The 15,746-nt window shown below is 35.2% G+C and overlaps 1 protein-coding gene across 2 annotated transcripts in view; it reads left to right on the top strand.

Moving 5' to 3' along the window:
* The window catches only part of LOC113050959 (semaphorin-5B-like), a 53,175-nt gene that overhangs the window by 27,530 nt on the left and 9,899 nt on the right, over positions 1 to 15,746 (top strand). For both annotated transcript variants that reach the window (XM_026214463.1, XM_026214462.1), the window contains 8 exons: positions 344 to 389; positions 5,355 to 5,417; positions 5,517 to 5,829; positions 7,714 to 7,999; positions 9,100 to 9,235; positions 9,425 to 9,632; positions 9,716 to 9,923; positions 12,889 to 13,006. In XM_026214463.1, the coding sequence (XP_026070248.1) occupies positions 344 to 389; positions 5,355 to 5,417; positions 5,517 to 5,829; positions 7,714 to 7,999; positions 9,100 to 9,235; positions 9,425 to 9,632; positions 9,716 to 9,923; positions 12,889 to 13,006 (1,378 nt within the window). The remainder of the gene's footprint in view (positions 1 to 343; positions 390 to 5,354; positions 5,418 to 5,516; positions 5,830 to 7,713; positions 8,000 to 9,099; positions 9,236 to 9,424; positions 9,633 to 9,715; positions 9,924 to 12,888; positions 13,007 to 15,746) is intronic.

Below are 15,746 nucleotides of genomic sequence, written 5' to 3'. Positions count from 1 at the left end.
ATAGGCGTAATGGTTTTTATATTGTAGAAACTGTATATTCTATGGCCCTTCACCAACCCTACCCCTAACCCTAACCCTCACAGGAAACTTTGTGCAGTTTTACTTTCTCAAAAAACTCATTTTGTATGATTTATAAGTGTTTTGAAAAATGGGGACATTGGGTTATGTCCTCATAAGTCACCCTCTCCTTGTAATACCTGTGTCATACCCATGACATTATACAGAGTAGTGTCCTGATATGTCACACACACACACACACACACACACACACACACACACACACACACACAGAAGTACAAGCCCAGCTGAGCCTGTCAAACCTAAAGCATCTCTTTCTATGTAGGAATCATCTCTTCCGTTTGAGTTTGAGCAACATCTCTCTCCTGCAGGTAGGACATCATTTTCTTTCTCTCTTTCTTTATTCTCCTTCCCATTTGTCCATCCAATCATCTTGACGTCTCTAGAAATGCAGTACCAGCACTGTCCATTTAATTGATCCCATGCCAGACACACACTCAGACTCAGTCTTTATTATGATTGCCCACATGTTCGAAAGTGCTGATGCACAGAAGCAGAAATATCCAACAAATCAAATCAAAAACACACACACACATTCAGTGGCATCTGGTATTTTGCAGATGTTTGAAAAGCATTGACTTCCAAGACCGCTGCGTCATGTTCATCATCCTGATTTAAGCTCCTCTCCTCCGAATCTCTTGAAAAGATTAGTAATTTGATTTAATTTCTCATTCAAATGTCATAATTTGCTCATCTTTGAGAGTATGTTTTGGTGGGAAATGGTTATGGAAAACTTTCTGACTGTTTTTGGTGCAAGCAATCTTCACTAGCACTGCATATGTATAAAATAAAGTGTGGAATATGCTCCGTTCAATATGCAGACGTCTGTATGTTTGTCTACTGCTGCTGTAGACTGCAGTCTCATCTGGGAGTGGGTTTAAATTGGCCTTGTTTGTCTTGATGTAGTGGGAACGCTGAGATTGTGTTGTGCTTGCGTGACAAGCCTGTTGAAAGCTTTGAGCGGTTGTGTGATATTTAAGTGTTGCGTTTGTGGAAGACCCTGCCGGTGAACCCTCTAAACATTCAACGTAACCTTAAAAGGGGGTGACGCCCTGGAGGCAGATCTCACAAGAATCTGTCAGAATCCAGTGATTTAGGGTGACCTCATGACCCTGTGTCCACAAGAGTGACCCACGGTTACCCCTCGAGCAAACACACACACACACACACACACACACACACACACTGCAGCATGACAACTTCCTCACTGCGCTCCTTTATATCTCTGTTGTAAAATAATTTTAGCACAGCGTATTTGCAGAAACTAAAGATACAATTTTGACAGTCTGTCCATCATGAACGAATGTAATTTCCAGCCTGGAATGTTGCTGTGCAAATTACATTTTAAAAACATTTTAAATAGAAAGACAGACACTTTATTTTTGTTTAACTTATTTTTTTTTTTCAAAGGTGATTTTAGTAATCTTTTGAAAGAAAAAAAAAATTAGGGCCAAAATTGTTGATTGTGGTAGAACTTATGCTAAAAACAGCAGACATGTGCTTATGATATATTATAGTAGAATTAAAAATGTAATTATTCATATATGTTTGATGGATTTTCATATTTTAAGATAGAAAGTCTGATTCTGGGACGAGTAATTTTTTTAAAAATAAAATTTATGAAAAATTATAAATGTCCAATGATATGAAGACCTTAACTGCTTCAAATAAAAAAATGTATATAAAAAGCTGCATTGAAGCTGTGTAATTTCTCAAACATTAGCATCACAAAACTGTAATGACTGTTTTCAAACAGGTTTCCTGAAAACTCGCCTCGTATTTTATCAGTGAAACATACAAAACTCACTTCAAGTTAAACACATCAGCCATGTCAGTAAATGAAAGATATCATAATGATCTATTGCAACTCATGTCAATGATTTATTAAATCGGTCTTGAAATTGTTCTGGTTTAATGACGGTTCTGTGTCAGGAACAGGCCACAGAAAGAGATAGAGAGGGTAGATAAGAGTGGTTTAGGTCAGGTCAAATGATCGTGCCTGGATGAGCAGATCTCGAGTGTTTTGGAGAAAAAACACAACCCCACAACATCCAGAGGTGACACAAGTCTGACCCCTCTAGATCATTCAGGGTGAATCCTGCTCTTTCACGTGTTGTTCAGTGACCTGACTGCAGAGGCACGGCTAGATTGATGATTGCTTTCTAAACCTCTGTGCTCTCTTTGTATCTGTCTGTTTATTAAACAACAAGCAAGAAATGTAGTTTGCACTTTGCAAAAGTCAAGTGAACAGATGCAGTTTGTCAGAACATGTGTAATCAGATCTGTTTGTAGATGAGTGTGCTCATCAGAAACGCCTGCTGCTTTTCAAGAGTGCAAAAGTACAGATGTAACTTAATCACAAAATATGCACTACAATCCATGCACTCTTTTTATTTAGTGAATGCAATGTTGCTCCTAAAACTAGCACTAAATGGCAAAAGCACTTAAGGAGAATAATTGATCATGCTCAGAACTGCATTTTTACTATATTTACAAATGGCAACAGGAACAAGATTGCAATTTTTAATTTCAGGCTGTCAGTCATGCACATCACTTCCGTTTGTTGCATAGTTGTATTTGAAGGCAATGAACATCAGTCTTTGCTCCATTAAAGTCAAATCTCCATCAAAATAAACTTATTTAACGGAGCTCTTTCCGGGAATTTTAGTTTTTTGTAATTTCCCTTTTTTTGTATCCTCAGTGGTGACTCATTACTGTAATAAAGTAAAAAAATACTGTAGTACAACGAAATACTACATTTAAAGCAGGATAAATTCAATGCATTATCGAGTGCTATTAATTATACAAATTATAATGGACAGATTCTTTACAGTTGAAAAAAATACTATTTTTTTCTCTTTAAAGTATTAATTAATTTCCGCTTTGTGGTTTTAGCAGATATTTTTGATCATTTTCTTTTTTTTAAGTCTCTTCTGCTCACCAAGGCTGCATTTATTTGGTCAAAAATAATACAGTAAAAACTGTAATATTGTGAAATTTTATTACTATTTAAAATAACTAGTATTTTAATAGACAGAATATATTTTCAAATGTAATTTATTCAGCATCATTCCTCCAGTCTTCAGTGTCACATGATACTTCAGAAATCACTCTAAAATACTGATTCGCTGCGCTATAATTATTATTTGTAATGTTGAAAAAAAGTTGTTCTGCTTCATATTTTTGTTGAAAACATACCTTTTTCCGGATTATTTAATGACTAAACAAAAAGGATTTATTGTAAACAAATCTTTTATAACATTAACTTTTTTGTCACTTTTGATCAATTTAATGTGCCCTTGATTAATAAAAGTATTATTATAAATCTTAAAAAATAAATGTAAAAAATATTGATCTCAAACCTTTGAACTGTATAGTGTATATTTTGATTTAGGGTGAAGTTTAGCCCAGATCAACCTAATGAATGATTGTGTGATTTTAATAGTCTAGATCTGGCTGTGATTATGTTATATAAAACTTGATAGTAACGCACAGACGTTAATCTGTGAGGAGCTCTGGGTTTTATCTGTGACCTTTCCACTCCATTCAGGCTCCGCTGGGATCCTCACAGTTCTCCAGCAGATGCCTTCAGGAAGGGTCACATCCAATACTAAATCATGCTTTATTATTGCATTCGGTAGTGTGTTTGTGTGTGTGTGTGTTTGTCTGGTCTACATCATTATTTTCAAGACAAATGACAACACAGATAAACATGACAAAGCAGTCTGTGAAAGGAGAGGGAGGAACAAGGAACAAAAGAGAGGAAGGACGTCTAAAACGAGTGAAACAACACATTCAAGGGTTTTCGTTTCAGATAAGAGAACAAATGCGATTCGGACAAACCATCCAGTGTTCCCTAATTAAATGTCACACAGCTGCTTTGCCTCACATGCAGCGAAACTCTCCATCTTCCGTCTTGTTTTATTGTGTGTTTTGTACCTTCTTCAGATTAAAGAAGGATGTTGAATGAATAGAAGAGTTCGCCATTACTGAATATCTTTCATAGTTTTAGTTCATCAACAACTTCTGCCTCCTGAACATAGTAATGAGATAAGTTTAGGTTTGTTAAAAGGCATGTCAATATTTGCACTTTACAGGAATAGTTTTTTTTTTTGGAAGTGAACCGTTTACAGATTTGTTTGAATCATCGGTAAACGGTTGTCTCTGTGTGACCTTTTACAGTTTCTATGTGAACTAAATATTTAAATACTGTTGTTTATGATTCCGACATCACAGTTTTACTCGTTGTGAATCAGTTCAGTCGAATCATTAACATCAGGGTTATTCAAAGCTTGCCCTGGAGGGCCAATGCGGTGCAGAGTTTGGCTCCAACCCTGATCTAATGATCCCCAAAACACTGATCTAGGCCATACACACACACACACACACACACACACACACACAAACACACACACACAAACACATGTTGGTATATGTGGTTTATGGGGACTCTCCATAGGCGTAATTGTTTTTATACTGTACAAACTGTATTTTCTCTTGCCCTTCACCAACCCTACACCTAAACCTAACCCTCACAGGAAGCTTTGTGCATTTTTGGATTCTCAAAAAAACTAATTCTGTATGATTTATAAGCGTTTTGATTTCATAAACCACCTCCTCATTGTAATACATGTGTCATACCCATGTCATTATACAAATTTGTGTCCTCATTAACCACATAAACAAGCTCACACACACACACACACACACACACACACACACACACACACAAACATATATAAACAAATAAAAAAGTACAATCAAATAAAAACACACAAAAATGATGACTGGAACATTAAAAATAATAAAAGTTAATTATTAATAAAATCTATAATAGTGATCTATAATAGCTGATTCAAAAAAAAAAACAGCTACTTAAACTGAAACTTAAATAAAAATGACTAATTGTTAGCCCAATAAAAAAAAAAAAAAACAATAATACAATTGACAAAAGCAACACATTTATTAAAAATGTAAGTATAATTAAAATTAAAACTGAAAAACAAAAAGATGATACTAAAATAACACTGGTTTATGCTTTTCAGATGTTAGTCTATGGTTAGGTGACAAGCAGATAAACAATATCTAAAAAACAAACAAGCAAAAAAAAGCTTTTGAATTATTTATTTGAATAAATTTGTAATTTTTCATCAACTCATGAACACCCTGCAGTTCCCTCATGAATCCCAGAGATAAAGGATGCATGTGAATTTTAGCAGGCAAATGTCTTGATAACTTAACTTCTAGCCGTGATGTTAATTGGCTGTTAATTGCAGGCCACAGAATGGGGAGTGGACGAGAGCACCAGGAGGTCCTGCCAGAGCAAAGGAAAGACCGAGGTGAGAGATGCGCTCTGTGAATGAAGGTTTGTTATAGAGTGCATCAGCTGTAATATGTGTGTTAAATGAAATAGTCTTCACTTGGTCTCTGTCTCTCAGGATGTGTGTCAGAACTATGTCCGTGTCCTCCTGTTGAACGGCAGTCGTCTGTTCACCTGCGGCACTAATGCTTTCATGCCCATGTGTACGACTCGCCCTGTTACGGACATCTCCAGCGTCCTGGAGTCCGTCAGCGGTGTGGCCCGCTGTCCCTACGACCCTCGACACAACTCTACAGCCATGATAACTGAGAGTGGAGAAGTCTACGCTGCTACAGTGACCGATTTCTCCAGCCGCGACCCCATTATTTACCGCAGTCTGGGGAACATGCCGCCCCTGCGGACCGCACAGTACAACTCCAAATGGCTCAATGGTACAGCGGGACAACACACACCTTGAATGAATGGAAACAAATCCTGAAAAGTGTTTAGGTCATATTTTACATTAAAATCTAAATAACACCTGTATGTTAAATAAAATTTTATTTAAAGAAAATCGAGCATAATTTAGGACCTTTAGCACCTCAATTTAAAAAAAAACGTATTGCATATAATGAAGTAGGGGAGAGCAGGGGCGAATGTACCATTTTTCAGAAAAACTTCATTTTAAAAGATAATGTTGTAGACAGAGATATATTTCTGCTGTGGCCAGTAACTCAGAAGTGTGGTCTATCAATACCAGGTGGTATTTTGTAGAAATGTAGAAAGACTTCAGTATAATTTCACTTTGAACATAAGTTGAACATTGTTACTTTCGACCCCATCGGTTGGGACGAAAGTAACACACAGGTGGGTCAAAAAAACACAACAATATAAGCTAGATTTTTTTTTGTTAGTCTTATTTTTCTTAAGTATACCTGATTTTGACCTTGTTAATAAGTATAACTGCAAACATATTTTATCCTTTATCTTTGCAAAAAAATTATTAAATTACATTTTCATATTTTCATTTTAAATTTAAGTTTAAGTTTCATTAGATGTCTTAAAACCTGACTGTATTTTTTTATTGTAAATTTCAATGTATTTTTATATAATAAAAAAAAATTATACAGAATGCACAATATAAAAATTTAATCACATTAGCATAATAAAAAAAAACTCATCAACATAATGTAACAGTATAGGCCTGTTTATGTTTCCATCCAGTTGTTTTTATGCATGAATTGAAAATGTGCATTAAAACATCTGGAAACACTGCAAATTCACAGGTGGAGGTGTAAAGGCTAAGATATGGCTAAAACCTAAATATAAATATGATCTAGCAGCTGCCCAGAGAGAGACGTTCCTCTATGTCCAGAAACGCCCTCTCAAAAACATCTGGATAAAACCAGACCTCTGTCTGTCTTTCTGACCCTCACTCAGACATATTCTTTTGGTATAATATGACATAAACATGTGTAAGAAATGATGCAAGACACAGAAATTCACAATATAGCTTGCACTGGAACAAAATAAATACTTTTTGTGACTGTAGCGGGACAGGAACTCCTGACATTTAAACTCGATTTAATTTTATATAAAAAAAAAATTGAAAATGCAAACTTTAAGATGTGTTAAGGCACTAAATAACCTGTAGATTGATCATTACTGTGACACATGAAACAAGAAAAACGACACGACTAATAAAAAAAAATTACCGCTTCAACAATTTACTTTTTGTACTCAAAAACAGTTTTGAGGACCTAACTTCTGGAAAGGGTGAGGAAATCACATGATATTTCTCAGCTCCGTCAAGGATTGCATGCTGAACATGCTGTCATAGCTGGGAATGCAAATGCAGAAAGAGGCTCGGAGAAAATCGCTTTGTTACTTTCGTCCCACGTTACTTTCGACCCCGCTCTCCCCTACTTAAATATTGTGTTAGAAAGTAGAAATTAAACGCAAACACAACAGTTAAACATCTGGAAATTGTTCATGACTACATATTTTACTGTGAACACACACACACACACACACACACACACATATATATATATATATATATATATATATATATATATATATATACACACATAAAAATACATTATATTAGCTCACTTTATTCATGTAGCAATGCTGTATAATAAAGTTCAACAATGAAACTGTGATAGAAATCATCACTGATATAGAAAAATGTAAAGAATTTTGAGAGAAATAAAATCACAACTCGTCTTTAGATACAACTTTTTACAGTTATATACAGTCTATTTATTGAAATAGTTCTCTATAAGGAATTATATTTCTTATACTTCCACACCCCTGTCCCTTCTTCTCTACAGAACCTCACTTTGTCTCTGCATACGAGGCGGGCCGCTTCACATACCTCTTTCTGCGAGAGAACGCTCTAGAACAGGACTGTGGGAAGATGGTCTTCTCTCGTGTGGCGCGCGTGTGTCAGAATGACATTGGTGGTCGTTTCCTGCTGGAAGACACATGGACCACCTTCATGAAGGCTCGACTCAACTGTTCCCGCTCTGGAGATGTTCCCTTCTACTATCATGAGCTGCAGAGCACCTTCTTCCTCCCTGAGCAAGATCTCATCTACGGAGTCTTCACCACCAACATGTGAGAGGATGCCTCATGAATTACTGAAATATATTATGGATATGCCGGTATCAAATTTTCCTGTCGCGAATAATTGCTAATGCTTTTATCATGGTATTTAGTTTTTAAGAAGTGGTCATAATACAGTATAACAGGTTAAATAACTTTTTTCTTATAACAAAAATAACTGAACATTTAAATACAATAAAGCAATACAGAAAAAATATATAACGTTTAAAGGTTTACACAGATTAATGTGCAAAAGAGCTAATAGGTACCACTTTATAATAAGACTACATTAGTTAACCATTAACATTCACAATAGCTACATTTGCTATACAAGTTATTATGTATTATATATGTTGTATTATGTATGTTGTAGTCCAGATTAAAATGAGAACAATTATTTATTTTTTTAATAAATAGCCTATTAAGTTTAAATATTTAAGTATTTGACGCTGTCTTGAACACCCTATAATACACAAATCTGAATTACTGTTTAAAATTATTTAAATATGTTTTAGAAAGTTGTGCAGCTGCTTTATTTATGGGGTTTCGAGAGTAAAGGCTGCATTTCCTGCAGTTTAGCGCCATCTGCTGTCAGAGAGTGAATGTGCTTTCATTCAGCTCTCACGTGTGCCTCATGTGCTTCTCATGCATGCTTGCTTACATCAGAGCACACACGTCTTTCAAGCAGCATTTTGACCAGTTGATGGGAATAGTATTCTTAAAATGCATTCCAAATTCTGAATAATATGTAGTGCCAATGATAACAATATAGTGCATATTCATTACCTTGATATATTGCATTACCAAGTACCGCCACATGTCTAATATATGTATATATATATATATATATAATCAGTGGGGGACATTTTATTTGATTCCCTGCTGATTTTGTAAGTTTGCCCACTTACAAAGAAATGAAGGGTCTGTAATTTTAATGGTAGGTTTATTTGAATGTATAGAGACAGAATACCAACCAAAGAAATGCAGAAAAGAGAGAGATTGGTTTGCATCTTTGTGACCCCTAACTTCTGAACACTATTGTTGTTCTATTAAGATGTAGAAGGTTCAGCACCTCACCATCCTTCACCTCTTCCTCTCATGTCTCTTCACAGGAACAGCATTGCTGCATCAGCGGTGTGTGCGTTTAACCTCAGTGCCATCACACAGGCCTTTAACGGACCCTTTCGCTATCAGGAGAACCCTCGGACCAGCTGGCTTTCCACTCCCAACCCCATCCCAAATTTTCAGGTGAAGGAAATGAACTGCTGCAGCTTCCATTTCAAAGCATTTCACTTTTACCCTGAAGCCAACTCACAATTTTATTCAAGAGATTTGGAAGCAAATGCATTAGTCAGTTCGATATAGATTTACCGTTTCTCCAGCGTGCTGTTCCTCATCACCTATCTCTGGCTGTAATGTCCTCTCTCTCTGTGCCAGTGCGGGACAGTGAATGATTCGGGTCCGAGCGCTAATCTAACAGAACGCAGTCTTCAAGACGCCCAGCGGCTGTTCCTCATGAGCGAGGTGGTTCAGCCAATCTCCACGGATCCTCTGGTCACGCAAGACAACATCCGTTTCTCCAGACTGGCTGTGGACATTGTTCAGGGAAGAGACCGGCTCTACCACGTCATGTACATCGGCACAGGTCAGGAAAGAAGAGAGTTTGACATTCACACTTTTGTCGTCCAATGCTGTGGTTCTAATAGTTTTCTTTCATTGACCAATCAGAGTACGGCACCATCATCAAAGCCTTATCCACAACTAATAAGAGTTTGCATGGATGTTACTTGGAGGAGATTAACATTCTCCCAGAAAACATGCAGGAGCCGATCCTGAACCTGCAGATTCTGCAAAGCGATAGGTCGCTTTTCGTGGGACTTCCCAGCAGAGTGCTGAAGATCCCTCTGGAGAGATGCTCCAACTACGAAACCGAACAGTGAGTCGCACACGCGTCAACTAGAGCATGCACATTAGTCAACCACTGTAGGTACAGCTGACTAGCTTGCCAAAATGCTTTGAAAGAAGTATCAGTAAAGATGCATGTATTTGATCAAAAATACAGTTAAACTGTGAAATATTATAACCTTTTAAAATTAGTGTTTTCTATTTGAATATAATTTAGAATGTAATTTATTTCTGTGATGCTCCGCTGTATTTTCAGCATCATTCCTCCAGTCTTCAGTGTCACATGATCTTTAGAAATCATTATAATATGCTAACTTGCTTCTCAAGAAACATTTCTGTTTATTATTCTGTTTATTATATTGTTGCTTAATATTTTTTGTGTATAGATAGAACACCTATAAATTGTCAACTCTGACATGTTTTTTTTTTCTCAGGATTCTTTGATGAATAGAAAGTTTGTATCATCATAAATTTGTCTTTAAATGTTAGTTTTGATCAATTTAATGCAACCTCGCGAAGTAAGTTGGTTTTAATTTCTATATAAAAATCCTACTGACCCTAAACCTTTGAATGGTAGTTAACCAGATTCCTGAGAAATATGAATCAGACTACTATATGGTAGTAATTTCTTTGGTGCTGAATGCAACAAGATTTTCAGTTCCCACATCTTGAAGAATAATTGTGTCGTTGACAGCAGACTCACGAGGTCAGAACGCCCTAACCATGAACATGATTGAACCGTCACATTCACATAATATCAGCACAGAACTTCCAGATCCCATTTCCCAGCATCATCACCACATTGAGTACCTGTTCACACATGACAACAAAATCCACACAGTTACTGTTAAATTACAGCAAAGGATGATTACAGCACCAGTCCTTGCGAGTGGCTGATGCCCTTGGAGTCAGACAGGAAATGAAGCTCAAGGAGATGAAGTGAATGACAATACTTATGAGCAGTCACAGAAATTATTCTCTCATAAATTCTCCGCCATTGGTGTAAAGGCCAGAGAATGATGAACTAGGTAATTTTAAAAAAATCACTGTCATGTTCTCCATGGCTGTTATGAATAGAACACCTATAAATCGTTGAACATCATTAAAAATATATAATGCATGCATCACTCCTCACAGGAAGCGACTGCGTTTACTTTAGAGATGTAATTAGATTTCAAATTCATAGACTCCGAATGGATGAATTGGGCTTCAGAGCTGGATCTGTAAGAGCTTTGTGCAATCTTGTACATAACTTAATGCTTGGTAAATTGAGTTACAATATCAAACAAAGCATTTTTCTTTTATCTGCTAAATGCCTTCAAGCTCCACATGACACCATTTTTAAAATACACCTTGTGATATAACAGATTATTATTTTTTGTCTTCTTACAGCTTGTCACATCAGAAGATATTTTCCATGTGATCTGTCAGTTTAGAAGCACACATGTGCTGATGATTCGAGGGTGTCTGTAGTTACTTTAGAAGTAGAAGATTGTCTTTATATGAGGAATGTGATTGATTGAAGACTCTCGCTGTCTTCTTGCTGCAGATGTTGTTGTACAAACACTCGGAGCTACACGAGGCGGACACATTTGATGTTAGAGGCTGTTATGGGACATGATAGAACTGTGTGTGTGAAGCCGCTCGGTGTTTAGCATTCCAATGCAATGGAACGAAGTCATTCATGACGTATTCTCCCCCACGCACACGTACACAAGTGGCAAAAGGTCACATCTCACAAGATGTTGCAAATAACTCGAATTATTTTATACCAGTTCTCATCTGTAGAGTTTGATTGACCTGTAAGCATTATACCTTTATATAACCTTTAATGTATTCAAATGTATTCTCTTTATGCATCTCTAGCACATTTGCAGTTTTCTAGTGTTGCCGGTGTTTCGTTGTTAGTGGGACACTGAGACGCATTGTTATATTTGATTTGGTTGTGAAATATGAGTATATAAAATGCAGTTGAAATGTTTTGGGGTGGGCTTACCAAGGCTGTATTTATTTGATTAGAAATAAAGTAATATTGGGAAATATTATCTCCATTTAAAATAACTGTTTTCTATTTGAATTGTTTTTAAATATAATTTATTCCTGTGATCAAAGCTGAATTTTTAGCATTATCACTTCAGTCTACAGTGTCACATGATCCTTCAGAAATCATAATATGCTGATTTGATGCACAATTAATCTAGATACCTTTTTCAGGATTATATGATGAATAGGACGTAAAAAAAAACAGCATTTATTTGAAACCGAAACCTTTGATGCATTATTTATGAATATATTTACTGTCACTTTTAATAAATTTTTTAATCCTGAGTAAAAAAACAAAAATTGTGTATATATATATATCACATAAATTATTTAATCCTGACTAAATTAAAATATATAAATAATAATTTTTTTAACACTACTTACTTATGTATGATTGTATGCTTGTGCTTGTATTATACATTGTTTGCTTTTCAAACTTTGTCCTTCTTAAGAATGACATCATTAAAACAATGAAACATGCTCCTGAATTAATAACACAGTCTCGCTCCACTGAACCCAAAGGACACAAGGAGAAAATGATAAGTCTGCTAGCTGTAATAAATCACCGAGCTTCTGTCGGATGTTATTTATCTCCCAGAGCAGGATTTGAGGTTTATTGTGTCTTCCCTGTAGTTCCTGTAAGTCAGATCATATCATTTTCTGATCAGATGCTAAGATTATATTTACACTTCAGCTCAGTCTCTCATAACCCTGAAAGTAATGTTTATATTATAGACCAAATTTGCAAAATATTCACTTGAGATTCAGTGTTCAGTGACAGAAGGATTAGTTTGAATGTTTATTGCAGTGAGATTTATTCCTCCGTTATTAAACCCAATCTCTCCTCTCCTGTTTCTCTCTTGTCATGAAGAAGTTCTCCCGAGCAGACAGGACACTCGTTATGGTGGTATTTATTAAGAGCTTGTCACTGATGTGTGATTTGGTTATCGTAGGGACTGTCTGGGTGCCAGGGACCCGTACTGCGGCTGGGACCGGACACAGAAGCGCTGTACGACGATTGAGGACAGCTCCAACATGAGCCAGTGGAGCCAAGACATCACACAGTGCCCTGTAAGACACACACTTTCAGACAACATGATCACACAGAAAAGACCAATCACAAATTACATCTCTTTAATATCTCAGGTGTTTCTTCAACACAGCACTGAGATGAAATGAACAGTTAATGGATTCATTTATGATTAAGTCTCCTCTAACTTAATTATTATCTTGAGCAAAAGAACCTCTGTTCGGTTCTGTATTCAGTTTGATTATTTTCTGCTCTATTCTATTCTATTCTATTCTATTCTATTCTGTTCTGTTCTGTTCTGTTGTTATATTCTGTTATATTCTATTATATTCTATTATGCGTTGGTATATACTGTATTCAATTATTCTATACTAATCTACCCTTTTCTATTCTGTTCTGTTCTATTCTGTTTTGTTCTGTACTTTATGCTTGTAGTCTGTTCTGTTCTGTTGTATTCCATTCTGTTCTATTCTCTTCTAAATTATTATTATATACGCTATTATTTTTATGTTCTGTTTTATTCTGTTCTATTCTATACACTGCTATTCTTTTTTGTCCTCTTTTATTTACTGTGTTAGTAAAGACTTGTTTTTGTGTTCTATTCTATTTGATTCTCTTCTGTTTTATTCTATTATATCATGTTCTATTGCTGTGCACTTATCTTCTGTTCTGTATTCAGTTTTTATTTTTTTACTTTTATAGCATTTTCTGTTCTATTCTATTTTGTTCTGTTCTATTGTTATTCTGTTCTGCTGTGTTATATTCCGTTTTCTATTCTGTATTCATTTTCTATACTAATCTATCATTTTTCTGTTCTATTCAATTCAGTTCTGTTCCATTCTATTCTCTTCTATTCTGTATTGCTCTGTACTGTATGCTTGTATTCTGTTTTGTTCTGTTGTATTCCATTCTGTTCTATTCTCTACTCTGCTTTTATTTTTTATTTCTGTTCTATATTCTGTTGTTTTCTATAGTAATATTTCTTTCTGTTTTGTTTTAGTGGATTCTGTTCTGTTTTGTTGTATATGTTGGTTTTATTCTATTTTATTCTATTACTACTCCATTCTGTTTGGTTCTATGTTGTGTTCTCTTCTGTGCTCTGCTATTTACTGTTCTTTTCTTTTCTGTTCTCTTTTGTTTCTTTTCTTTTATATTTTGATATTTTTTTTCTGTTTTATATACTTCTATTATTTTCTGTTCTATCCTGTTCTGTTCTATATTCTGTTTTATTCACTTATGTTAATTCTGTTCTACGCTACATTGTTCTGTACTATTCTGGTCTGTTCTGTTCTATGAACATTATTTAAGCCTTCTGCGGTGAAGATACAAAACAGCTTTTTTTCTTTTTTTTTTTTTTACTACACCAGAAATATTGTATGATTTTTGAGGTTGTCTTGAAGAATCACATTTCTGATGAAGAGCTTTGAAACCGAGGCTGAAGGAACTCAGCTCATCTGAACCCTTCGTCTGACACTGTCAGTTACACGCTGGTGTTCTGCATGAAGGCTGGCCAATGTCAGTCCTGTTCTTCTTGACACTTCATTAGGTCCATAATTAGACATCACAAATTTCCTGTTATCTCTGATGGTTGATATTCTCTGAGGAGCAATAATAAACAAGGCTTTGTCCCAAGTTGCATACTATAATGCATAATGGCTTTAAGCTGTGACAGGGAGTAAGAGTGTCTTTCCCAAACTTTTGCAGAATGAGCGTTGGCTCAATAGTTATGGAGTTATGTCATGCGCAGTATGCACTGCTAAATGTTTGTGATTCACAACATTAAACATTAAGCATACAAACAAAATATATACGTACGATTCTAGTCAGAAATAACTTGGGATAATATAGTGGACTGTTTAGATTGCATTGAAGTTCATGTTTTGCGAAAAAGACTCTCCATTAGACTTATGTAATTATGTCGACATTTACATTTTAAGAGAAAGTCGATGTTGTCTTTCTACTATCTGAATAAATCAAACTTTTGTGTATAAACTGTAAAAGCTGTTACTGTATTAAATATAGTTATGGTAACATTGTATGATAAGGTTCTGTACATTAATATTAGTATTTGTATTATTAATATTAATCTATTTAGTGTTACGAATTAAAAATGGCCAATATTTTTATAGCATTAATCTTTATAAGTATTAATTAATAAATATTGTATTGTTCATTGTTAGTTCATCATGCAAAATATATTAATATATGCACACATTTACATTATCCAAGCTAATTTGTGTAATTTGTTTGTTGTGCTATTGAACGCAACCTTATGTATTGCCATGATTCATTTTACATAGGTTTCTGAATAATATTTTTGACTAATTTTCTTTTATGTGTCTCAATGGGAATTTAAACTATTCCAATGTAAAATGCAAACATTAAACAAATCAATGAAGAAACTGATCTAATATCTGCAGCATTTTGACAATACTACTTACAATCTCATTGCTATGGTTTTGGCTTGTCTTATTAATTAAGTGCCAATTTAAGTAAAGACTAAATAACAGTTACTACCCTGTTCCCACAGCAGAGATCTGATTCCTTGAAAATCCTGAGGAACAGAGCAGTGAATTAAAGGGCAGACTGTTGAGTATTACATTAACGATTTTTGTCATGCAGCAAAGAAAAGCCCTCAGTTGACCTTTTTTGATCCTTGAAGTACAGTGAAAGTTGATGCAAGTCTCAAAATGTATTTTGCTATTAATTTTAATAAGATTTTAGTGCCTCTGTGGTCTGAACTATTGGATGAATGGCATTGAGTTCTGGTCAGTTGTTACT

The sequence above is a fragment of the Carassius auratus genome, chromosome 31 (genome assembly GCF_003368295.1).
Source record: "Carassius auratus strain Wakin chromosome 31, ASM336829v1, whole genome shotgun sequence".
Classification (NCBI taxonomy): domain Eukaryota; kingdom Metazoa; phylum Chordata; class Actinopteri; order Cypriniformes; family Cyprinidae; genus Carassius; species Carassius auratus.
The sequence above is the reverse complement of the archived record's forward strand: the minus strand, read 5'-3'. Positions and strand labels throughout refer to the sequence as shown.